This window comes from Pongo abelii, chromosome 5 (assembly GCF_028885655.2).
Source record: "Pongo abelii isolate AG06213 chromosome 5, NHGRI_mPonAbe1-v2.0_pri, whole genome shotgun sequence".
Lineage (NCBI taxonomy): Eukaryota > Metazoa > Chordata > Mammalia > Primates > Hominidae > Pongo > Pongo abelii.
The window spans coordinates 89,813,745-89,839,332 of record NC_071990.2 but is presented as its reverse complement, the minus strand read 5'-3'; the positions used below and the strand labels follow the sequence as shown (position 1 = coordinate 89,839,332).

Sequence of the window (25,588 nt, the reverse complement as noted above, 5' to 3'; positions counted from 1 at the left end):
TCTGCCTCCCTACCAAATTCTAAGCTCCAGGGGAATAGGCACGGTGCCAGTCTAGCCCTGTGCCTGCAGTGCCAGAGTAATCCCTTCTGAATGAAAGAATAGCCACCGTTCCAGTACAGCTGCAGACCCAGGAACCTCCACAGCCTCTGGGAGGGCTGTGAGCTAGAAGGGTGACCACGACATGTATTCTTCAAAGCCTACCACTTCTGAGAGCGAAAAGGGGCACTCTTCACACTTAGGAGTTGCCTGGTTACAGTCCCAGCCCTGAATAACAGGCTATGCCTGCCGGCCACAGGAGCAAGGCGAAGACAAGAGTCTAACTAGAAGGGGATGGGCTACAACATTTTGGGGGAATGGGGAGAGGGTAATTTAAATTTTGCTTAACTGTCCCTGCATTTTAACTGTTGTCTTCTACATCATGTATTCATTTGTACATTCGTTTGTCCCCGCCTCTAGAATGTAAGCTCAGAGGGCGGGGCTTGGCCTGTTTGTTCATTGCTATATCCCACGCTAAGCGCCTGGTGCATAGTAGACACTCAATAAACATCTGAATGAATGTACTCACAGCTGAGTGTTATGCCCCAAGTGAATAAAGGATGAAGAATCATATAATACTTAAAAATCCAACAGGCCAGGCGCGGTGGCTCACACCTGTAATCCCAGCACTTTGGGAGGCCGAGGCGGGAGAGGCTTGAGCCCAGGAGTTTGAGACCACCTGGCCAACACAGCCAGACCCCGTCTCTATTAAAAAACAAATCCCAACAAAACCGAGACCTCGCAGTTGCAAAGCCTAAGGCTCAAGGCCAGAGGGGCAGGAGGCCTACCAACTGCCAAGATCCTGGGATCAGGACGATGCGCTGAGGGCCGCAGCGGCTGGGCGGGGGCGCGGTTGAACGCGGCTCTCACTGCCCCGACCTCTGCCCAGCCGCAGCCCCGCCACCACCTCTGGGTCCTCTAACCCCTGGCGTCCCCGCCGCGGCCTTAAGCCCCCTCTTGGCCTCCGCCCTCCTGACATACACTGGCCCTCGCCGCCCCCACCCCAAATCCCGTCGCACTCCAGGACCCCCCATACCCGTATCCCACAGGGCCTCGGAACGGCCGCGCTCCAGTCTTCGAGATTCCCTCGGTGGGCCGCGCCGGCACCGCCCCCGCCCCCGCCCCCGGCCCGTGCGTCCAGGCTGGCGCCGCGCTGCGCCCCCTCTGCGCCGGCCTCTGCGGCTGCGCGCTGGCGGGTCTGAGGCCGAGGGGTGGGGGTCGCGCCGGGGGCCGGCGGAGCTCCTGTGGCGGTAGCAGCGGTAGCGGGAGACCGAGCGAGCCCAGCGGCCGCGGGCAGACCCGGAGGGAACGGAGGAAGCGGTCATGTCTCGCTACACGAGGCCCCCCAACACCTCCCTGTTCATCAGGAACGTCGCGGACGCCACCAGGTGAACGGCCGCGGCTGCAGGTTGGGGGCGCGGAGCACGGGCGGGGTAACAGCCGCGCCGCGGAGCCCGGCCGAGGCCCGGCGGAGGCCCGGCGGGGCTGCGCGGAGCCTCCCCGCGGGCCCAGGCTGCGCCGCTGGGGGAGGTGTGAGCCCTCGGACTACTCCGCGGCCTGGGCGGAACTCGCGCCTCCGCCCTCCCGGCCAGCTTTCAGCCCAGGCGCAGTGCACATCGTGTCCCGGGCCCGCGTCGCTTTCCGCGCCTCAGCACCGCAGCCGGCGGGCCGTGGGGCACGGGGCGCCCCTCTCCGGAGCCCAGGTCGCTCCCCGCCTGGAGCCGGGAGGGTTTGCGCTCCAGCGAGTGCCCGCGTTTCAGCCCCTTTGTCGCCGTGCCCCGATAAAATCGCGCGTCCAACCCTCCTAGATGAAGAGGAATTGGGGCTGGTGAGAACGTTCTGTACCATAATGCGTACTCGGGCCTTACAGTTTCTTTCCCCCAGTTCTGGTCTACTTACAGACGGTGCTGCTTGCATTTTATTCACACAATTTTTTCTGCATACAAAAAATAACTTCAATGAATGAGATCAGTGCGTTTTTCTTTAAAGTTCTGAGTCCAGTATTAACACCCTTTTTAAGGGCGTGAGTATAGACTCACCTGGTTGATTCTGATGCCCCACTCCTCTGTTGAGAATTGTGTCTACAGAGTGTCTGAACACAGATATTAAGGAATGACTTTTTCATATAGCACTTCCTTCCTTAATGGAGCTGGAGAAATTGGGGGCGGGGGGAGAGGGAACGGTGTTAATAGACATTCTCACTTCACTGGGCTTACTTCATTTACTTCCCCCCAACCTTTTACCTATGCGGTACTGTTTTATTGTACATAAGGGAGAGCGGAAACTAAGAGTTCTAATGATTTACCTGGGGCCAGACAGGTACAGATATATGGAGCTCTTGACTCCATAGTCATCTGAGATGAGTATTATAATTTACCTTTGAGGAGTAAATAAACTTTAAGTATTTTTTATTTTTTAGTTTTTTTTTTTTTTTTTTAGACAAAGTCTCGCTCTTGTCCCCCAGGCTGGAGTACAATGGCCCGATCTTGGTTCGCTGCAACCTCTGCCTCCCGGGTTCAAGCGACTCTCCTGCCTCAGCCTCCCAAGTAGATGGGATTACAGGCATGTGCCACCACACCCGGCTAATTTTTGTATTTTTAGTAGAGACGAAGTTTCGTCATGTTGGCCAGGGTGATCTCCAACTCCTGACCTCAAGTGATCCGCCCAGCTCGGCCTCCCAAAGCGCTGAGATTACAGGAATGAGCCACCGTGCCCGGCCAAGTATTTTTTATTTGATCACCCCAAGTACATGTATCACAACTATATGCTGTGGTTAATACATCTTAGTTAACATCTAAAAGGTGCCTTGTTTACATTTCTTCTCTCAGCCTTTTTATCAATGTATTACATAGAAAACACGAACATAATTCGAATGATTTGGGCAGAATTAAAAAACCTTGCAGTTGAACAGACAACTTGAAAATGGAATAAGCATCAAGCCTCTTCAGGGTGTCTAGAAAAATCAGAGGTTTCCAATTCTAATGGTTCACAAGGGCCAGCCAGGGTAATATAAACGAGTGAAGCTGCCAGCCTATAAGGCACAGTAGGATGGTGTGGACTATCAAATAGAAATGGAATAGCAAATAGAAAAGGAAATGTGCCATCTAAAAGGAGCAGCATCTGCCTCTAGGCTCCAGCTCACAGCTGCCATGTAGACATCTGGACTTATTGTTGACATATCTTACTAGTTGTAAAGAGAAATCAGAAATCTGGATTTTGTATGTGTAATCTCAGTCTTTAGATGTTAGCATTAAGTTGAATCATATGAAAATCCCATTCGTGTCCGGGTGCGGTGGCTCACGCCTGTAATCCCAGCACTTTGGGAGGCTGAGGCGGGCGGATCACGAGGTCAGGAGATGGAAACCATCCTGGCTAGCACGATGAAACCCCGTCTCTACTAAGAATACAAAAAATTAGACGGGCCTGGTGGCAGGTGCCTGTAGTCCCAGCTGCTCGGGAGGCTGAGGCAGGATAATGGTGTGAACCCGGGAGGCGGAGCTTGCAGTGAGCCGAGATCGCGCCACTGCACTCCAGCCTGGGAGACAGAGCGAGGGCTCCGTCTCAAAAAAAAAGAAAAGAAAAAAGAAAACCGCATTTGTAGATATGAAAACTGTAAAATATAAGGCTGGGCGCGGTGGCTCACGCCTGTAATCCCAGCACTTTAGGAGACCGAGTTGGGCGGATCACTTGAGGTCAGGGGTTTGAGACCAACCTGGCCTACCTGGTGAAACCCCGTCTCTACTAAAACACAAAAATTAGCCACGTGTGGTGGCTGGCCCCTGTAATCCCAGCTACTCAGGAGACTGAGGCACGAGAATCGCTTGAACCCCAGAGGTGGAGGTTGGCAGTGAGCCAAGATCAGGCCACTGCACTCCAGCCTGGGCGACAGAGTGAGACTCTGTCTCAAAAAATAAATAAATAAAAGAAAGCTGTAAAATATAGCCTGGTGTATGACACCTGTAGTCCCAATTACTGGGAAAGCTGAGGTGGGAGGATCACTTGAGCCCGGGAGGTCAAGGTTACAGTAAACTATGATCACACCACTGTACACCAGCATGGGTGGACAGAGAGACCTTTAGAGAGTCTAAAAAAATAAAAGCTGTGGCTGGGCGTGGTGGCTCACGCCTGTAATCCCAGCACTTTGGGAGGCCGAGGTGGGCAGATCACGAAGTTAGGAGTTTGAGACCAGCCTGGCCAACATGGTAAAACACCATCTCTACTAAAGATACCAAAAATTCACTGGGCGTGGTGGTGCGCACCTATGATCCCAACTACTCGGGAGGCTGAGACAGGAGAGTCGCTTGAACCCGGGAGGTGGAGGTTGCAGTGAGCCGAGATCGTACCATTGCACTCCAGCCTGGGCGACAGGGCGAGACTCTGTCTCAAAAACTAAAAGAAAAAAGCAGTAAAATATTGGCAATTTCATATTTATACACATTTTTAAAATGTTTAAACGTCATGCAGGCCAAATAAAACACATCTGCAGGTGACACCTGATCTCTGATCTATGTACTTCATTCACCAGTGAGTGAGACTGATAGTTGAGATTGACTGATTTTCTTTTCCGTTTTTTCACTTTTTTTTTTTTTTTTAGCTCTGCCACTGGCAGACAATCAAAATCTACAGGATTATATTACATGAATGAAATCTCTAACATTTGTTGAATACTCACGGTGTACTAGGTGCCATACTAAAAACATTACATATATTAAATTTTTGCAGTAACCCTATAATGTATGGTGGGTTTTTTTTTGTTTTGTTTTGAGATAGAGTCTTGCTGTGTCAGCCAGGCTGGAGTGCAGTGGCACGATCTCAGCTCACTGCAACCTCCGCCTCCTGGGCTCAAGCAATTCTCCTGCCTCAGCCTCCCGAGTAGCTGGGATTACAGACGTGTGCCACCATGCCTGGCTAATTTTTGTATTTTTGGTAGAGACGGGGTTTCATCATGTTGGCTAGGCTGGTCTCGAACTCTTGATGTCAGGTAATCCGCCCACCTCGGCCTCCCAAAGCGCTGGGATTACAGGCATGAGCCACTGTGCCTGGCTGTATGTTCTTTATTAACCCCATTTTACTGATGAGAAACCAACGTTTAGGTTAAGTATTTTGCCTAAGATCGAATAGCAGGTGAGTGATGATATGAAATTAGAATCATCACATGTAATCTGTATTAACCTTTTAGTACAAAGTAGTATACAGTATAAGTTAACTAGCAATGTGACACGTAGACACTTTTTAAATTAGCCTTAAGGGTAGGGCACAGTGGCTCATGCCTGTAATCCCAGCACTTTTGGAGGCTGAGGCGGGTGGATCACTTAAGCTCAGGAGTTTGAAACCAGCCAGGGAAACATAGCAAAACCCTGTCTCACCAAAAAATACAAAAATTAGCCAGGTGTGGTAGGGCGCACCTGTAGTCCAGCTATTTGAGAGGCTGACGTGGGAGGATCGCCTGAGCCCAGGTGGTCGAGGCTGCAGTGAGTCCAGATTGCACCACTGCACTGCGGGGGTGAGAGTGAGACTCTGTCTCAAAAATAAATAAATAAATAAATAGGCTTTAACATTTAGTATGCTTATAAACAAAATCTTTGGGGCCTGGCACAGTGGCTCACATCTATAATCCCAGCACTTTGGGAGGCCAAGGCGCGTGGATCACTTGAGGTCAGGAGTTCGAGACGAGCCTGGCTAACATAGTGAAGCTCCATCTCTACTAATAATAGAAAAAATTGGGCTGGGTGCGGTGGCTCACGCCTATAATCCCAGAACTTTGGGAGGCCGAAGTGGGCGGATCACGAGGTCAGGAGTTCGAGACCAGCCTGGCCAATATGGTGAAACCCTGTGTCTACTAAAAATATAAAAATTAGCTGGGCGTGTTGGCACTCGCCTGTAGTCCCGGCTACTAGGGAGGCTGAGGCAGAAGAATCGCATAAACCTGGGAGGCAGAGGTTGCAGTGAGCCAATACCGGCCACTGCACTCCAGCCTGGGTGACGGAGTGAAATTGTGTCTCAAAAAAAAATAAATCATTGGGATAAAATGTTAAATAAAACATATGTAAAATTATATACACAGCATGATTTCAGTTACAGTCATGCATCAGTTAAGGACAGAGATAGGTTCTGACAAATCCATTGGGTGATTTTGTTGTTGTACAAACCCAAACCTACTACATAGTAAAGCCAGCTACACACCTAGGCTATGTGGTGTGGCCTGTTGCTTCTAGGCTACATACCTGTACAGCATGTTACAATACTGAATACTGTAGGCAATTGTAAGACATTTACCTACTTGTATCTAAACATAGAAAAGACACTAAAAATATGGTGTAAAAGATTTTTTAAAAGGTACACCTGTCTAGGACAGCTTTGTTATAAGATTATGGGGCCACCATGATATATATGGTTCATCATTGACTGAAACATTGTTATGTGGTGCATAACTATATTAAAAAATGAAAAACGGAAAAAACTATATATGGAAAATGAGACTAGGGCCAGGCTCAGTGGCTTATGCTTGTAATCCCAGTGCTTTGGGAGGCCAAGGCAGGAGGATCCCTTGAGGACAGGAGTTCAAGGCCAGCCTGGGCAACATAGCAAGGCCTCATCTCTACAAAAAAAAAACAAAAAAAAAGTTAGCCGGGCATGGTGATGCGTGCCTGTAGTCCTAGGTACTGGAGTTCAAGGTTGGAGCAAGCTATGATATCACCACTGCACTGCAGCCTGGGCAACAGAGCGAGACCCTGTCTCCAAAAAAAAAAAAAAAAAAAGAAAAGAAAAGAAAATGAGACTAGAAAGAAATTAATTTGGACAGTAGGACTTACTTTTCCTCTTCCTTTTTTCAAATATTTTTCAAATTTTATTTACTAAGAATGTTTTAAAACAAAACAAATTTTAAAAAAATTAAAAGCAGAAGACACTAAAAGGCTTTGTGAATTAGTGTAAAATTTGACAGAAATGAAATTGAACACAAGAACTGAAGAAATTTCAAAAATAAGTTTTAGGCCGGGAGAGGTGGCCCATGCCTGTAATTCCAGCACTTTGGGAGGCCGAGGCGGGCGGTTCACCTGAGGATTCCAGCTGCTCGGCAGGCTGAGTCACAAGAATCTCTTGAACCGGGGAGGAGGAGGTTGCAGTGAGCCGAGATCACGCCCTTGCACTCCAGCCTGGGCAACAGAGTGAGGCTCGGTCTCAAAATAAATAGTTTTAAAATTTGTGTTATGTTTCTTTTCACTGGTGAAACAAGATGTGGCTTAGGAAAAATAATATCTTTGCTTTTGTACTGCATAAAGGAATAATTTTTTAATGTCAAATATAGTGTATTAATGGAACTCCAGTCTAGGTGACAGAGTGAGACCTGAGACCCTGTCTCCAAAAACAAACAAAAAAAACAAAACGTGTGAGCAAACTAGGAATAGAAGAGAACTTCTTAACCTAATAAATGTCAGCTATAAAAAACATAGCTAACATCATACTTAATGATGAAAGACAATGCTTTCCTTGTAAAATCAGGAACAAGAAAAGAATGCCACTCTCACAACCTCCAACGTTTTATTGCAGGTCCTAACCCAGTGCAACAAGGCAAGAAAAAAGATATAAAATACAAAAATTGGAAAGATAAAAGTAACCATTCTTAGGTGACATATTTGCTTACATAGAAAATACTAGGGAATGAACAAGAAAACTGCTAGAACTAATAAGTTTAGTAAGTTATGAGGATATAAGGTAAATTTACAAAAACTTTATTTCTATATATTAACAGCAAACAATTGAAACAGTGACAATTTTAAAAAACAGTTGCATTTACCATAGCATCAAAAGGCATACTTACTTAGGAAAACAGTTAACAAAAAACATGCAGAACCCTTTGCACCAAAAACTACAACATATTTTCAAGAGGAATTTTAAAAGCCAGCATAACAAAACCCATCTCTACTAATAGAAAGAATAAGCAAGGTGTGGTGGCACATGCCTGTAATCCTAGCTACTTGGGAGGTTGAGGCACGAGAATAGCTTGAACCTGGGAGGTGGAGGCTGCAGTGACCTGAGATTGTGCCACAGTACTCCAGTCTGGGTGACAAAGCAAGACTCCATCTCTAAAAAAAAAAAAAAAAAAGACAAGTCTCACCCTGTCTCCCAGACTGGAGTGCAGTAACATGATCATAGATCAATGCAGTCTCAAACTCCTGGGCTCAAGTGATCCTTCTTCCTCAGCCTCCTGAGTAGCTGGGATTATAGCCACCATGTCCAGCTAATTTTTTTTATTTTTTGTAGAGATGGGGGTCTCACTGTGTTGCTCAGGCTGATCTTGAACTTCTGGGCTCAAGCAGTCCTCCCACCTTGGCCTCCCAAACTGCTGGTATTGCAGGTATCAGCCACCATGCCTGGGCAACAGTGGGAATTCTAACACATGCTTTTGGAAGTGTAAGTTGGTTGGGCCACTCTGAAGAACATGTAGTGAAGCTGAGATAGGCATACCCTGCAGCCTACCAATTTCTTTGCTAGTGATACTGAAGCAGGAGAATAGGGTCTGGAGGCAGGGAACCTAAGGCCGATTCACACTGACTTCCTAGAACTGAATCAAAAGGAGAACTCCACCTCTCTACACCCAGGTAACAAAAGGATCAGAGGCTACTCCCTTTGCACTGTATTACAGATAAAAAATGGAAAGTACCTCTGACTGGTCCCCTCCTGCAACCAATCAGACTGGTCCCAGGCCAAGTCTTCATGTGTAACTTTGTAGCTTTGCTTCAGCCTCTAATTGGTCGCCTCCCTCCACCAGACTGGTGGTGGGCCAAGTCTTCATTTACATAGGGTGTAACCGAGTAACCAGTGGGAAACCTTAGAGGGTATTTAAACCCTAGAAAATTCTGTAACCAATGCACTTGAGCGGCTTGCTTCAGCCTGCTCCCACTCTGTGGAGTATCTTTTCGTTTCAATGAATCTGTGCTTTCACTGCTTCATTTTTTCATTGCTTTGTGCATTTTGTCCAATTCTTTGTTAAAAATGCCAAGAACCTGGAGGACTCATAGGCAAGACCCTCCATTGGTAACAGAAGGATATAATATTTCTTTAAAAATACTGAAAATTATGGCAAGTATGTCAAATACTGATAAAATAATTTTTTTTTTTTTTTTTGAGACGGCGTCTCGCTCTGTTGCCCAGGCTGGAGTGCAGTGGCGTGATCTCGGCTCACTGCAAGCTCCGCCTACCAGGTTCACGCCATTCTCCTGCCTCAGCCTCCTGAGTAGCTGGGACTACAGGCACCTGCCACCACGCCCAGTTAATTTTTTGTATTTTTAGTAGAGACGGGGTTTCACCATGTTAGCCAAGATGGTCTCGATCTCCTGACCTCGTAATCCGCCCACCTCGGCCTCCCAAAGTGCTGGGATTACAGGCATGAACCACCGCTCCCGGCCAGAAAATAAATCTTGTTGGTAGATACATGGGTGTTTATTATTCTCTGTACTTTTTTGAATGTTGAAGTAGATCATACCAAAAGTGCAAAAATAAAACAACAGCTAACAGGTGAGGGAGTGGAGACAGTGAATGGGAATTGGCTCTTTTGAAAAGACCTGTTGCATCTGACTCCCATCACCCTTGGCTTCCAGAGTCCTGACCTCCGTGGCACACAGTGCTGCAGCCTCCTCCTTTATATTTATGATCCCTTTCCTCTTAGCCACTACATTTGGTTGATGGGATTGGTTGTCTCAGAAGACCTTCATTTGAATCCTAGCTCTACTACTGGCTGTGTAGATCTCTGGGCAAGGCAACTTCTCTCACCCTCAGTCTCCTTAACTCTTAAATGGTAACAGTAATGTATTCTTTTTTCATTGATAGGCAAATATATATTGAGTACCTGCTGCGTGCCCAGCAGCTACATTAGGTACAGAGATATGCTGGTGAAGACACCTGCTTTAGCAGTGATTCTCAACCTTCAGTCTCAGAATTGCCTGTGAAATCCTGAAAAAATTAAACATAACTGGGCCTCACTATGGAAAACACTAATTAGGTCCAGAATTAATGCATCGGGTTGGGATGCCTCTGTAACATCCCTTCACAGATGATTACAGTACTCAGGAGAGGTTGAGACTCTTTATGCCAGTCTATGGTCTGTGGGAGCAGGAATTGTGTTTTTCTTGTTTCTCATTATATTCCTAGAGCCTGGCACATAGTAGGTGCTCAATAAGTATTTGCTTAATTCTGAATAAGTAAAAGAAAAAAGACATTGTCACTGTCCTCAGAAACTAATAGTAAAACATGTTCTATGAGTATTAAATGAAATAAAGTATGTCATAATGTTGACTGAGCTACTGGCATATAGTCGATGCTTAGTCAATTTTTGTTGAATCTTATATGTAATAATTTCTAAATCCCCATCTCTAGCCTTAGTCACTGGCTTCTAATAATTATATTAATACACACTAATTAATATGCATATAATCACAATTTTCTGTTGCTTATAGAACTCTTATCAATGTTCTACCATCACCGCAAATTCTGCATTTCTAAACCTGAAAGTTGCTTGTTTTGCCTCTTTTCTTCCTCCTTGATCTAGCTCTCTTCTAATTTTTGTCACTGATACCATCTTTTTTCCATTTGTCCAAGCTAGAAGCTTCTTAGTCATCTTTGAATCTTTATTTCTCCCGAGCCACATTTTATGATCATAGCTTGATGCTGAATCCCTATGATAGCACCATGAAGCAGTAGGGTGTAGTGGTTAAGATGGACCAGTATGAGACTGAAAATTTGATTTCTAGCTTTGTCACTTGCTGGCTCAGTGACCTTAGATAGGTTACTCTGTCTGTATCACCTGTAATCTGCCTGTATTACCTGTAAATAACCTGAAAAACTGTCTGTATCACCCGTAATCTGTCTATATCATCTGTAAATAACCACAGGGAAATTGTAAGAATTAAGTGGTTGTAAGGTGAACACTGGCTAACATAAATGCACTGTAACTGTTAGCTATTATTGCTAAATATTTTGTCTCTTCAGGTAAATTGTAGCTCCATGAAGATGAATATCATGCTATTTCTTTTTTTTGGTACCCCTTCTGAAGTACCTAATCACACTAGAAGGCACATAAGCAGGCTCGGAATACCTGTCAGATTTGGGAATACAGTAGTTACTTTGTTTTATGTTTAATATTAAAACATCCATTTTTCTTTAAAGCCTGATAAATAATTTTAGGACTTCTTTAAAATCTAATTCCTGCTGTCTGAAAACAAGATTAACATAAACATGAAATTAAAGTGAAGCAAAATGAATGTGTTCTTAGTGAAACAATTACTTATTAGGTCTTATAATAACTTTGAGAGGTGGATATGCTGGGTCAGTGTTTCTGGAAATTAAGCGTAACAACCACCTGGAGTGCTTGTAAAGATACAGATTTCCAGCCTCTAATCCATACTTCCTGAATCAGAACCTCCAAGAGAGGTCTGAGAATCTAGGGAGGTTTTTTTCGTGTTTTCTTTTTTTTGAGACAGGGTCTCACTCTGTCACCCAGGCTGGATGGAGTGCAGTGGTGTGATCTTGGCTCACTGCAGCCTCAACCTCCCCACGCTCAGGTGATTCTCCCGCCTCAGCCTCCTGAGTAGCTGGGACTACAGGCACACGCTACCACACCTGGCTGATTTTTGTATTTTTTTGTAGAGACGGGGTTTCACCATGTTGCCCAGGCTGGTCTTGAACTCCTGGGTTCAGGTGATCCACGTACCTTGGTCCCCTAAAGTGCTGGGATTACAGGCGTGAGCCACCATGCTTGGCCTGAGAATGTTTTTTTCCTTTCTTTCAAAACCTTGCATGATTCTTACAAAAAACAATTTTAGATAATGCTGGTCTAGATGATGTTCTTTCTTTTGAAGGTTTCAAGCGGATTTCTGTAGGCAAAATATTTTAATCCAGCTATTCATATTTCTTTGCCTTATTTCTAAAACACTTCAGGCCTGAGGACTTGCGCCGTGAGTTTGGTCGATATGGCCCTATAGTAGACGTTTACATTCCACTTGACTTCTACACTCGCCGCCCGAGAGGATTTGCTTATGTTCAATATCCTTTATTTTATTGTGTGCATGTGAATATACTGTATATGCGTGCTTATACGTATATGTATTCAGTAGCATATGTTATGAGATTAATATTGCCTAATTAAATGTGTTTATTTCTTTATCTCAGAAGATCTAAAGCAGTCCACAGTAGCTGGCAAGCACCCCCCAGTTTGAACCAACCTGTTAGCTAGAATCCAAGCATAAACCCAGCAGGCGAGACAAAAAGCACCTAAAGTTCAAGCATCAAGGAATAAAGAGGGAGGGTGGACACAGATATAAAGACCTGGAAGAGGGGAAGTCTTTATCAAGCAAAAGACAAAGCCAACACCAGGTTGAGACTTCGGCTTTCCTACATTTACTCAGAGTTCCAGAGTCAAAGCCAAGTCTGATTTTGTTGGTTCTGCGTCTCTTATAAAGTCCATCTTGCAAGCCTTAAAGAGTAAAGGTCAAGGTTCAAGATCAAGTGACATTGAGGTAATTGCCAGTCTCATTTTATATTGTGTATCTTGAGCTTTTTCTGTTTGTTATTTTTTTAATTAAACCAGTGAACAACCTCCTAAAAAAAGTTACTCATTTTTATATAGCTAATTTCCATTATAGCTAGGTTTAATATTATATAATTTATATACGTAAGGAAGTTTAGTGGGATATTACAAACCAGTATATGTAATTCCAGATATTTACAGATTGCTTTTATGTTTCTTTTATATTTATATCCCAAGTAGTAAAAACATAAATGTTTGGCCGGGTGTGGTGGCTCAGGCCTGTAATCCCAGCACTTTGGGAGGCTGAGGCGGGTGGATCACCTCAGGTCAGGAGTTTGAGACCAGCCTGACCAACACGGTGAAACCCTGTCTCTACTAAAAATACAAAAATTAGCCGGGTGTGGTGGCGGGCACCTGTAGTCCCAGCTACTTGGGAGGCTGAGGCGGGAGAATCTCTTGAACCTGGGAGGTAAAGGTTGCAGTGAGCTAAGATCGTGCCATTGCACTCCAGCCTGGGTGACAAGAGGGAAACTCCATCTCAAAAACAGAAAAAAACATAAACGTTTAAAGTGGTAGGTTCAAAAGTAGATACCATTTTTAAAGCACTAAATCAGGTTTTAACTCACTTGTATATGTGCAGTTTTGTTTATAAGTAATGTCTCTTAAATGTCAAATTTAAAATTAAGCCTTTTAATGAAAGAGTAATTTTAATTTCAGAATAAAGGCTTCTGCATGCTGATATTCAGTGAAAAATCTGATGGATCCTTTATCTGAAAGAAGGGAGTGAGTCCTAAACAGTTTGTAATTTTATAATGCTAGCCAAATTTGGACTTTTTTTTGTTTTTCTTGTTTTCAAATTATACATGTATACTGCAGCCACACTATTGTAGACACTAAAAGTACAGTTACATGTTTGTTTTGTTCTTTTTATTTTTAGACTCACTCTTCTAAACATAATGGGTCATTTGTTTTCATGAGAAAAAGTGAAAGTTTTTTTTCTGATTATTCATATTATATTGAAGATGTGAGCTTAAAAACTTGATTTTCCTATTAATTTCATTTCACATGTAAATAATGCTTTTAAAATATGTTTACTTGATATCTCATGTTCAAAGTGTCCTTAACAGCTAGTCATATTTGAAGATGTTCGAGATGCTGAAGATGCTCTTTATAACCTCAATAGAAAGTGGGTATGTGGCCGTCAGATTGAAATACAGTTTGCACAAGGTGATCGCAAAAGTAAGTGTGACTGAATGCTAGATTTTATTTATTCAGCAGAATGAGTTTCAGTGATGACTGATTTTTTAATTTACAATTCTTTCAGTAAATGATTACTAGTTGATTGGTTGTTACTGTGGTGTTCAGGTAACGAATTATGTCATAAGTCTTGTTCTTTATGTTCCAGCACCAGGCCAAATGAAATCAAAAGAACGTCATCCTTGTTCTCCAAGTGATCACAGGAGATCAAGAAGCCCCAGCCAAAGAAGAACTCGAAGTAGAAGTTCTTCATGGGGAAGAAATAGGAGGCGGTCAGACAGCCTTAAAGAGTGAGTACAAGAGGACTGAAAACTTCATTTTCTTCTTTTTCTGGGAAATAGATATACATATATATTTTTTTGATAGGGTCTCACTGTTTCCCAGGCTAGAGTGCAGTGGTGCGCGATCATGGCCCACTGTAGCCTTAACCTCCTAGACTCAAGCAATTTTCTCACCTCAGCCTCCCAAGTAGCAGGTACTACAGGTGTGCACCACCACACCGGGCTAATTTTTTTATTTTTTGTAGAGATCGGAGGTCTTGCTATGTTGCCCAGGCTGGTCTTAAATTCCTGGGCTCAAGTGTTCCTCCCACCTCAGGCTCCCAAAGTGCTAGGATTACAGGTGTGAGCCACTGCACCCAGCCTGGAAAATATTTTAAAGTTTTTATAAACAGTCCACCTGAGTCATTTTGCTTAATGTACAAACATAATCAATTTTTGTTAAAAGATAACACTCTTCTCTATTTATCATATATTGTTATTTAACTTGGGTTTATGGGATTAATTCTTATGTTAAAGTTACAGACTTAACTTTATCTTTTTACATGAGAAGATAATATATAGTGAGCAGAAAAAAAAGGTAAAAAAAAAATACATACTCAGCCACGTGCGGTGGCTCACACTTATGATCCCAGCACTTTGGGAGGCTGAGGCGGGCGGATCTCAAGGTCAGGAGTTCAAGACCAAACTGACCAACATGATGAAACCCCACCTCTACTAAAAATACAAAAATTAGCTGGGTGTGGTAGCCACGCACCTGTAATCCCAGCTACTCAGGAGGTTGAGGCAGGAGAATCACTTGAACCTGGGAGGCGGAGGTTGCAGTGAGCTGAGATCACGCCATTGCACTCCAGCCTGAGCGACAGAGTGAGACTCCGTCTCAAAACAAAAAGCAGAAAAAAAAAAACAAACAAGGTGATGAGTTTTAGATAAATAAAATTTTCCTAAATGTGCCCAACAGTTTGTAATCTTCAACTTTAAAAATGTTTAAATGCGTAAGAAATACAATAAAACGTCCAGGTGCCGTAATCTCAGCACTTTGGGAGGCTGAGGTAGGAGTATCACTTGAGGCCAGGAGTTTGAGACTAGCCTGGCCAACATGGTGAGACCCCGTCTCTGCAAAAAAAAAAAAAAAAAAAAAAAAGAAATATAATAAAATCCGTTGTGAAAGGTGGTTGACTAAAGTTAATGTAAATCAATTTACTTATAAAAGATAAATTATCAAGAATAAATTCCAAGTATGGCAGTATTGAAGAAGACATATTAAATAGTAATTTGGGGGCAGGGGAAAAGATATTTTCAAGTTATTTATTTTGCTAGCCAGGAGTTTATTTCTATTAGAATAATAGTGAATCACAACAGAAATTAATTATATGAACCAGGCGCGGTGGCTCACGCCTGTAATCCCAGCACTTTGTGAGGCCGAGGTGGGTGGATTACTTGAGGTCAGGAGTTCAAGACCATCCTGAGCAATATGGTGAAATCCTGTCTCTACTAAATATTCAGGCCAGGCGCAGTGGCTCACGCCTGTAATCCCAGCACTTTGGGAGGCCAAGGCAGGGGCGGATCACCTGAGGTCAGGAGTTTGAGACCAGTCTGGCCAACATGGCAAAACCCCGTGTCTACTAAAAATACAAAAATTAGCTGGGTGTGGTGGCACACGCCTGTAATCCCAGCTACTTGGGAGGCTGAGGCAGGAGAATCGTTTGAACCCGGGAGGCAGAGGTTGCAGTGAGCTGAGATCACGCCACTGCTCTCCAGCCTGGGTAACAAAGCGAGACTCCGTCTCAAAAAAAAAGAATTTAGATTGATTGTTTCTAAATGCATTACAGCCTTAGTGAACCAGTTTTTTTCTCTTGCTTGATTTAAATAAGGTGGATATTCACATCATTTTCTGCCTTCTAGTGGAAGTAAAGTATAATACTTGACTGTCTCAAATCATCCTGGAGTATCAGGATAGAAGGACCACATCTTTCAGGGCAATGCTATTCTGCTTTGTACTTGTTAGAAGACCATTGCTTAACCTCCCTGACCCCAGTTTTTCTCATTTTAAAAATCGTCTTATGGCCAGGTGCAGTGGCTCACACCTGTGATCCCAGCACTCTGGGAGGCCAGGGTGAGATCACTTGAGTCCAGGAATTTGAGAGACCAGCCTGGGCAACATAGTGAGACCCCCATGTCTACAAAAACTAAAAAAAATTAGCCAGGTGTGGTGGCACACACCTGTTCCAGCTACTGGGAGGGAGGGAGGGAGGGAGGGAGGGAGAGGGTGGACTGAGGTGTGAGGACTCCTTGAGCCCAGTAGGTCAAGGCTGCAGTGAGCCATGATTGCACCACCACACTCCAACCTGGGCAACAGAGGAAGACTCTGTCTCACAACAAATAAATAAATTAATTAATTAATTAAAATGTAAAAAAAGGTATTCTGTAAATCTTTGTTAACTTTATATCAAGGAATGTGTATGTTAGAACTCTAAATGTTCCTGAACAGTGTTAAAATTGCTCCTCAACTCCCTTTTCTTTAGTCCAAATATATTATAGCATCCTTCTTTTACTATGTTAGGATTTTTTTTCAAGGACATTTTCTTCATTTTGCTTCCTACAGCTGTCTACAAAATGAATGAAATTTAATGATTTCTAAAAGACTGTGAATTTATTCCAGAATATATTCTACATCAATATATTTTCAGTATAAATATATAATAAAAAATTCAAGAGAGGCCAGGTGCAGTGGCTCATGCCTGTCATCTCAGCACTTTGGGAGGCTGAGGCAGTTGACTTGAGGTCAGACACGCCTGGCCAACATGGCGAAACCCCATCTCTACTAAAAATACAAAAATTAGCCAGGTATGGTGGCACGTGCCTGTAATCCCAGCTACTTGGGAGGTTGAGGCAGGAGAATCGCTTGAACCCGGGAGACAGAGGTTGCAGTGAGCCAAGCTCACCCCACTGCACTCCAGCCTGAGTGACAGAGCAAGACTCTGTCTCAGAAACAAACAAAACCAAAAATTGAAGAGGCTCTACATGGTGTTATCATTCTCCAAAGAAAGCTTTTTAAATTTCTTCATCTAGTTCAATGTTACTATCTAGTATCATTTTTCTTCAGTCTAAAGAATATTTAGTATTTCTTTTTTTCCTCTTTCAGCTCACCAAGAAGTACCAGGGCAGTGAATATTTAGTATTTCTTATAGTACACATCTGCTGATAGTGAATTATCTCAGCTTTTGTCTGAAAACATCTTTATTTAAAATTCATTTGTGAGAAATATTTTTGCTGAGGACAGAATTCTATATTGGCAGTGATTTTATTTTTCTCTTTAAAAATGTCATTCCATTGTTTTTCTGATATCCATAGTGAGTTGTCAGTCTTATGATTGCTCCTTTGAAAGTAATTTGTCTTTCATTCTCTGGCAAGGTTTTCAGATTTTTTTTTTTTTTTTTGGAGACAGAGTCTCACTCTGTCACCTGGGCTGGAGTGCAGTGGCACAATCTCGGCTCACTGCAACCTCCGCCTCCCAGATTCAAGCGATTCTCCTGCCTCAGCCTCCCGCCACCAAACCCAGCTAATTTTTGTATTTTTAGTAGAGGCAGAGTTTCTCCATGTTGGCCAGGCTGGTCTGGAACTCCTGACCTCAGGTGATCCACCCACCTCAGCCTCCCAAAGTGCTGGGATTACAGGCATGAGGCCACGGCACCCGGCCGGTTTTCAGATTTTTTCTTTGACTTTGGTTTTCATCAGTTTCACTGTGATGTGCCCAGTGTAACTGTTTTCTTTGTCTATGTGGGTTTATTGAGCTTTTTGAAATTGTGAGTTAATGCTTTTTGTTAGTTTTGTAAAATTCTATGCCATTATCTCTTCAAATATTGCTTCTGCCTTATTCAGTCTTTCCTCTGGCCTGTGTGTATGCTGTACATCTGTTGTGTTCTTTTATGGATTTCTTAAAATTCCTTTTCTCACACTGTATTTCAGTAGGATGTTTTTCTAATGATCTTTTAGTTAACTATTTCTTTTCTTTTTTTTTTTTTTGGTCTTGGAGGTTTTCTCTTGTTGCCCAGGTTGGGGTGCAATGGCACGATCTCGGCTCACTGCAACCTCTGCCTCCCAAGTTCAAGTGATTCTCCTGCCTCAGCCTCCTAAGTAGCTGGGATTACAGGCATGCACCACCATGCCAGGCTAATTTTTGTATTTTTAGTAGAGATGGGGTTTCACCATGTTAGTCAGGCTGGTCTTGAACTCCTGACCTCAGGTGATCCACTCGCCTTGGCCTCCCAAAGTGGGATTACAAGCATGAGCCACTGCACCCAGCCTAGTTCGTTATTTCTTCTGCTGTATCCAGATTGCTGTTAAGACCATCTAATGACTTTTTAATTTCAGATATCATATATTTTTAGTTTTAAATGTCTATTTGTTTCTTTTTATAGATTGTAGTTTTCCACTGAAACAATCTTTTTTTCTGTTTTGTCTTTTCCTCTCATTTTCTTAAATATATTACTCATAGTAATTTTTTAAATTCCTGTTTGATGATGCCAATATCCAAATCACTTTGGGAATGATTCTTTTGCCTTTTATTTTCCTTAGTTTTTAGTTATTCTTGCCTGTTTTTTTTTTTTTACATAGCATGTTGAACATGGACAAAAAATTATAGAGGCTCTGCATGACATTATCATTCTCCAAAGACAGTTGTTTTCTTCTGGCAGACAGAGTACTGGCAGATCACTTTGATCTTAAGGCTTGGTTTTGGGCGTTGTTAAAGCTGCTTGTTTTGGCTTTGAATTTATTCCTAGGGCATGGCCCTTACCTCTAGAATGTAGCCCTTCTGGGTTGTTGCCTAATGTTCCTCATTGACCTTTTGGGAGTTTGAACTCTAATCTCTCTCTCAGCACCGTGTGTCTGATAAAAATTTCAGCGCAGTTCTTGAATTTCTGAATTCAGGTTTTTTGCTGGTCCCTTGGAATCCCTTCCCATACACACACAACTTAGAAGATGGCCAGTGATTTAAGGAGAATTTGTAGGCAAATTTTAGAGGTACTTTTTGGTCTTTAATTCACTCTTCTCTAGAGTTTTTTGCCTCTCATGTCCCACCCATTTTGGTAGCCCTGAATTAACTTTTCAGCTTAGTCAAATAGCCATTTTCTGGTTGGGCTCAACTCCTCCATGCTGTCATTTGAAAAATGGTCTTAGTAAAAGAGCCAAGGCTTGTAATCCCTCAGGTTCTTCCTGCTTGTGTTGATTATCCTCCAGTGCCTTCGAACAGTTGTTTTATAAATGTTGTGTAGCTTTTCAATATAGTTGTTTTCGGCTGGGTGCGGTAGCTCATGCCTGTAATCCCAGCACTTTAGGAGGCCGAGGCAGGGGTATAACCTGAGGTTGGGAGTTTGAGACCAGCCTGACCAACATGGAGAAACCCCATCTCTACTGGGCGTGGTGGTGCATGCCTGTAATCCCAGCTACTCTGGAGGCTGAGAGAGAAGAATTGCTCAAACCTGGGAGGCGGAGGTTGCGGTGAGCTGAGATCGTGCCATTGCACTGTGGCCTGGGCAACAAGAGCGAAACTCCGTCTCAAAAAAAAAAAAATACATGTATATATATATATATATATAGAGAGAGAGAGAGAGAGAGAGAGGGCTGTTTTCTATGGGAAGATTAGTCTAATACAAGCTGTTCTGTCATGGCAGGACTCAAAAGTCCTACATCTAGATTTTTATTTTTATAAGCATTATTTGAACTGTAAATAATTGATTTTTTAGATCTTTTTTCTTCAGATTTTTGTACCTCTTAAGAGCTGTATAACCCAGACCAAATATGCAGTGTATTTTTCAGAACTGATCCCTATATGTCTAGCAAAGTAAAAATTTTGGGCCATATATTCTAGTATAACAAATATTACAAACTTGTTACTTATGTTTGAACCAAAAGCATGCATAATAAAATGAGAAATTTTTTTAGCTTATCTAGTAAAAATATAACTAATGTTATGTAAAGTATGTAAGTTCCTGAAAGTGTTGTTTCCTGATCTCTTATTTTGTGTGAAATATATGCTCTAACATTATGGATGTTTGCAGGTCTCGACACAGGCGATTTTCTTATAGCCAGTCTAAATCTCGTTCCAAATCATTACCAAGGCGGTCTACCTCAGCAAGGCAGTCAAGAACTCCAAGAAGGAATTTTGGCTCTAGAGGACGGTCAAGGTCCAAGTCCTTACAAAAGAGGTCCAAGTCGATAGGAAAATCACCGTCAAGTTCACCTCAAAAGCAGACTAGCTCAGGAACAAAATCAAGATCACATGGAAGACATTCTGACTCAATAGCAAGATCCCCGTGTAAATCTCCCAAAGGGTATACCAATTCTGAAACTAAAGTACAAACAGCAAAGCATTCTCATTTTCGGTCACATTCCAGATCTCGAAGTTATCGTCATAAAAACAGTTGGTGAACAACAGAAAGAGCACCACGCAGTCTTTAATATAAGTTATTAAACTCTCATTATGTTAAATAAAAATTCTTTAAGGCGTACAGAAAATACGAGTTGATATTAGTTACTTTGGGCATATGGAAGAAATAAAATCTCTAGCTTTGGATTAATAAAAATTTGGTCTCCATTTAAAGGGCCCACACTACAAATTATGATTTGTCTAATGTCACCATTTTATGCACCATTTTTTATTTACATTGTGGCAGAAGGGTACTTTTCAAGGGAAATGAGTAAACTGGAACTAATTTTTAAAATTCTACTTGCATAGTATTAGTACTATTAATAATACCTTTTACACAAATATTTTTGACTTTAAAGCACCTTCATGTAAAAAGTAACTATGACTGTATAATTGCATAGAGCAGACTTAAGCTGTTTGACACTTGTGTCTCTTTTGTCTTCTGTTTAAACTTGGGCCAGTTCCTGGTGGATATTAGTTCATATTACAAAATTCTGATGTTCCAAAAAAGTAGAATATATATAGAGATCAAACATTCAAAAGATACATTCTCTCCTAAGCTCAAAGGTTATATTTTTATTGGGTAGAACAGTATAGGTAAGTTGACATGAAATTGCATCCTGCACCATGTCCACATTAGTAATATCAGAACTTTTGAGAAATACTGGATTTTGAATGGTTTGAGACTAATTCTTTAAAAATTAGGCTGAGCAACACTCACAATTCAAAAATATTCATATTAAGACTTACACATTTGAAGAATGGTACATTTTGTATAAAATCATATTTGATACCATTATTTCCACATACCTACTTTTCATCTGTTGCTTAATTTTTTCTTTTTAGAGTTCTTGCTCAACTTTATATAGAATAAGTCTTATTATTTTTGAAAGAGTGTTTAGTACCTTGTATTAAGAAACTTGGCCAAGCGTGGTGGTTCACTCCTGTAATCCCAGCACTTTGGGAGGTCGAGGCAGGCAGATTGCTTGAGGCCAGGAAATTGAGACCAGCCTGGGCAACATGGTGAAATCTTGTCTCTAAAATTTAAAAAAAAGAAGAAGAAACTCGACTACATCTTCAAAAAACAACTTTGCAATATTTGAATTGTACATTATACTGCCCTTCATTTCTGACAGCCAAATAACTTTATTGATATTTATTGCTTTTGTAGTTATAACTAATAATTTCTTTGAAAATGTGTTGTAGTTTATGTTTTTCAAAGGGTTTTGGTAGTGTTTGTGATAGAATGGTTTTGCATATGATTATTATAGGGGATATATTTATAGAGCTCTACTTGTATACTTTGTGACTTATATTATGAAAACTTCAAAGTGCTCACCCATACAGTTAGTATTTGTATCCAGAGTGTTTAAGAAAAAAATCTGTCTTATATTTTTAGTATATAGGAGCCAGTGTTGCTTCTATTTGTTTTGAATACAAATTCCAGTTTTCTTTGCATATTAGATCCCATATGTAAGAAACAACCTTACACAATAATTTGTATGCTGGTAATATTTGGACAAGTGCCATAAATTAATGTATATTGTACTTTCTGAATAGATTTTCTCTAATCATAGCAAAATTTATTTCAAAACTACAACTCTTTGAACTATTCTGCTATAATAAAATTTAGTTATAAAATTATGTGGCACTACTGAAAATCTAAAGGATAATCTGAAGAATGAGTAAGACAGATATTGATAGTAATTTTTAGTATTTTCAAAATGTTTGGGTTCATACACATAAGTGAAATCATTTTAAAAACTAGGGGCTGGGCACAGTGGCTCACACCAGTAATCCTAGCACTTTGGGAGGCCAAGGCAGGAGGATTGCTTGAGCCCAGGAGTTTGAGACCAGCCTGGGCAACATAGCAAGACCCCTTTATAAAAATAATAATAACTAGGTACCATTGTGAAAAATAATAACTAGGGATTGATTATAGTATCTTTACTCTGTATTCACAAATTGATCTCTATATTCTTGAACATATTTAATCCTTTGATTTACCTCTGACTAGGTTTGTCATTGTAATCCCTAGGCTGCTTAGGAGGATACCATTTGGTTTGATGAAAAAGCTGGAATGATAATAGCTCAAACTCTTTTGAGCATTTAGTACATGCTTGGCACTGTTCTATATGTTTTAAGTTATTCACTCATGTATTTAACCATCAACACTCTTATGAGGTAAATATCCCACAATTACTTTTGCGCCAACCTAGTACCACTGCAGACAAGGAAACAGATGCAGAGAGGCTAAGTTACAAGGGCACACAGCCATAAACTTTGGATCTGTAGAGTGACTGGGCTTCAGATCCTCTTCCTGACTGCTGTTCCCACGTCTTTTGCAAAGAGAAGTCTTTGACAGGTATATGCTTTATTAAAATCATGTTTAGAAAGAAATGAGAGAATAGAATTAGAAAAAGAAATGACTGTAGGCTTCAATGAAAATGACTTTTGTGACTAGGTGAAAATTGTTTGGCTGGGTATCCTGGAAAATTGTCTTCTGGGAATATCTATAATCTAGGGTTCACTTTTGCCAGAATTGTTTCTTGGCCCATTTAAGAGAGATACTTTAAGTTGTTTATTAATAAATCAAATGTTTTAATTTTAGACATCTGTGATCAGTTCTTTTAAAGAGACTATATTTATTTAAGTACTTCCCAAGTTTAGTGCATGGGTACTACCTACCATTTATTCAGGATCATAGAGGATAAGTTAGGGTCAAAGAAAATAAAGACTGCCATGACAGCTCCTTGCTTGCTTTCTCCCCAGGAATAATGCATAAATAATTTATAGCAGCTGATATTTTTCGGTGTTAACAGATAATAGGGGAATTTGCTGAAATTTTTATTTGGAGCCTCGGATTTAATTTTAGGCCACTGGGCTAATTTATTTTTAAATGTAAATTAATTCCAGTACTTTATTTGTAAAGTTTACTTGAGATCTAACTATTCTAAGACATGCTGTTGCATTACAAATAAGAATTGCTGCATTTATTTTGATCCCATTGCCAGAGGCAAAATTAGTCAAAATTTAAAGGTATGTAGAAATACTTTTGTAATCCTTCTAAACTATATTAAATTTCTGGCTGACCGTGGTGACTCACACCTGCAGTCTCAGCACTTTGGGAGGCTGAGGTTGGCAGATGAACATGGTGAAAGCAGGTCTCTACTAAAAAATACCAAAAAAAATTAGCCGGGCATGGTGGCGCATGCTACTCAGGAGGCTGAGGCGCGAGAATCTCTTGAACCCGGAAGGTGGAGTTTGTAGAGAGCCGAGATGGTGCCACTGTACTCAAGCCTGGGCTACAGAGTAAGACTCTGTCTCAAAAAATAAATAAATAAAATTATAATTTCTTAGATTTAAAAATTAAATTTGTTTTCCAAAGACAGAGAGGGTAGTAGAATATGTAGGGTACTTGTATAGATAGATATATGTTACTTAATGCAGTACAGTCTGGTGCATTATAGACCCAGTCTGGTGGCATAATAGACCCAGAGCTTCAGGTCTAGGCCCTGTAAAGCGAAATGCAAAACTACTGTGTGTGCATTTCTCCAAAGAAAGGTGATGTCGTTTTATACAATTTTGAAACAAGTCCATGACTCCCAAGGGTTTAAGGACCAATGGTTCAGTGAGACATTTACAGATTTTGAAGTCAGAATTCAGTTTGAATTCTATACACATTTACTAGCTATGGAACCTTGGACAAGTTACCTAACATCTGTGAGCCTCAGTTTCTTTACCTGTAAAATGTGGATATATTTGCCCCATTGGGTTGTTAGGGTTAAAAAAAAAAAAAAAAAAAAGATGCATAGCAGAATGCCAAGTACCTGATAGGCATTCAAATGTCAATTTCTTCTTTCATTTTTCTTATTTAAATATTTGGAAAACATTTCCTAGTACTAAATGTGGATTATGCAACCTTAGCATTTAAATCACTCCCTGGATGAAAATAGGGTATTGAGGATACCCTAGGTATATGTTTGGTTCACATAATTCAAAACACCATACTCAACCTACATCTGTTTATAAACTAGTAAATAGGTTACAAATTAAAATATCTAGGCTGGGTGCGGTGGCTCATGCCTGTAATCCCAGCACTTTGGGAGGTTCCAGGGGGTGGGGCAGATCATTTGAGGCCAGGGGTTCAAGACCAGCCTGGCCAACATAGTGAAATCCCGTTTCTACTTAAAATACAAAAATTAGCCGGGTGTGGTGGCACACCCTGTAATCCCAGCTACTCAGGAGGCTGAGGCAGGAGAATCACTTGAAACTGGGAGACAGAGGTTGCAGTGAACCAAGATGGTGCCGCTGCACTCCAGCCTGGGCAACAGAGTGACTCTTGTCTCAAAAAATAAAAAAAAAATAAAGAGGCTGGTGCGGTGGCTGATGTCTGTAATCCCAGCACTTTGGTAGGCTGAGGCGAGCAGATCGCTTGAGGTCAGGAGTTCGAGACCAGCATGGCCAACATGGTGAAACCCTGTCTCTACTAAAATTACAAAAATTAGCCAGGCATGGTGGTGGGCACTTGTAATCCCAGACACTCAGGAGGCTGAGGCAGGAGAGTCACTTGAACCTGGGAGGCAGAGGCTGCAGTGAGCCAAGATCACTCAACTGCACTCCAGCCTAGGCAACAGAGCGAGACTCCATCTCAAAAAAAAAAAAAAAATTCTTACTGTGTGTCAGGTTTCAGGTTCTTTCAGAATATTGGTAGATTAAAGGGTCAGTCTCTTCACGAGAGACTGCCTAGCCAGTAGTTAATGTTTAGTCCTATAACTACATTGCTTGCATGTTCATTACTGTTTGGTTTTGTGTGTGCAAAAGCTTGTGTAAGGTGAGTAGTTCCTCAGAAAATGTGTAATTGAAGCAAGACGCAAAATTACTACTTCTCTAGGAGTAAAATTCTATTAACCAAATGCATAAGTACTACATGCTTTTTAGAAATTTACTTCTTAGAGGTAGATGGAGGGACACGATCCAGAATTCTTAGTATTTGCTTGTGACCACCTGTTTTATTTTTACAGAAATGTAGCTTATAAGACTGATCACCTGTTATCTAAAGAA

The 25,588-nt window shown here is 41.7% G+C and overlaps 1 protein-coding gene across 5 annotated transcripts; it reads left to right on the top strand.

Moving 5' to 3' along the window:
• Nucleotides 1-1,194: 1,194 nt before the first annotated feature.
• On the top strand, nucleotides 1,195-22,168 carry SRSF12 (serine and arginine rich splicing factor 12). Of its 5 annotated transcripts, none has more exons than XM_054557850.2 (5): nucleotides 1,195-1,424; nucleotides 11,971-12,077; nucleotides 13,697-13,798; nucleotides 13,965-14,106; nucleotides 20,157-22,168. In XM_054557850.2, the coding sequence occupies exons 1-5, from the start codon at nucleotides 1,360-1,362 to the stop codon at nucleotides 20,524-20,526; spliced, it is 786 nt and encodes a 261-aa protein (XP_054413825.1). In that variant the 5' UTR covers nucleotides 1,195-1,359; the 3' UTR covers nucleotides 20,527-22,168. The 5 variants fall into 5 exon arrangements, with proteins under 5 accessions (XP_054413825.1, XP_054413826.1, XP_054413828.1 ...); XM_054557851.2 differs by lacking the exon at nucleotides 1,195-1,424 and adding an exon at nucleotides 1,565-1,864; XM_054557853.2 differs by lacking the exons at nucleotides 1,195-1,424; nucleotides 11,971-12,077 and adding an exon at nucleotides 12,202-12,548 and having other exon boundaries at nucleotides 13,687-13,798.
• The last annotated feature ends 3,420 nt before the right edge of the window (nucleotides 22,169-25,588 follow it).

Bases quoted from the DNA above. Each gene is read 5' to 3' on its own strand.
- SRSF12 (XM_054557850.2), top strand. From the start codon at position 1,360: ATGTCTCGCTACACGAGGCCCCCCAACACCTCCCTGTTCATCAGGAAC. The intron at 12,078-13,696 runs ATCCTTTATTTT...AGCTAGTCATAT, and splicing joins AGGATTTGCTTATGTTCAAT to TTGAAGATGTTCGAGATGCT. The intron at 13,799-13,964 runs GTAAGTGTGACT...TTTATGTTCCAG, and splicing joins TGCACAAGGTGATCGCAAAA to CACCAGGCCAAATGAAATCA.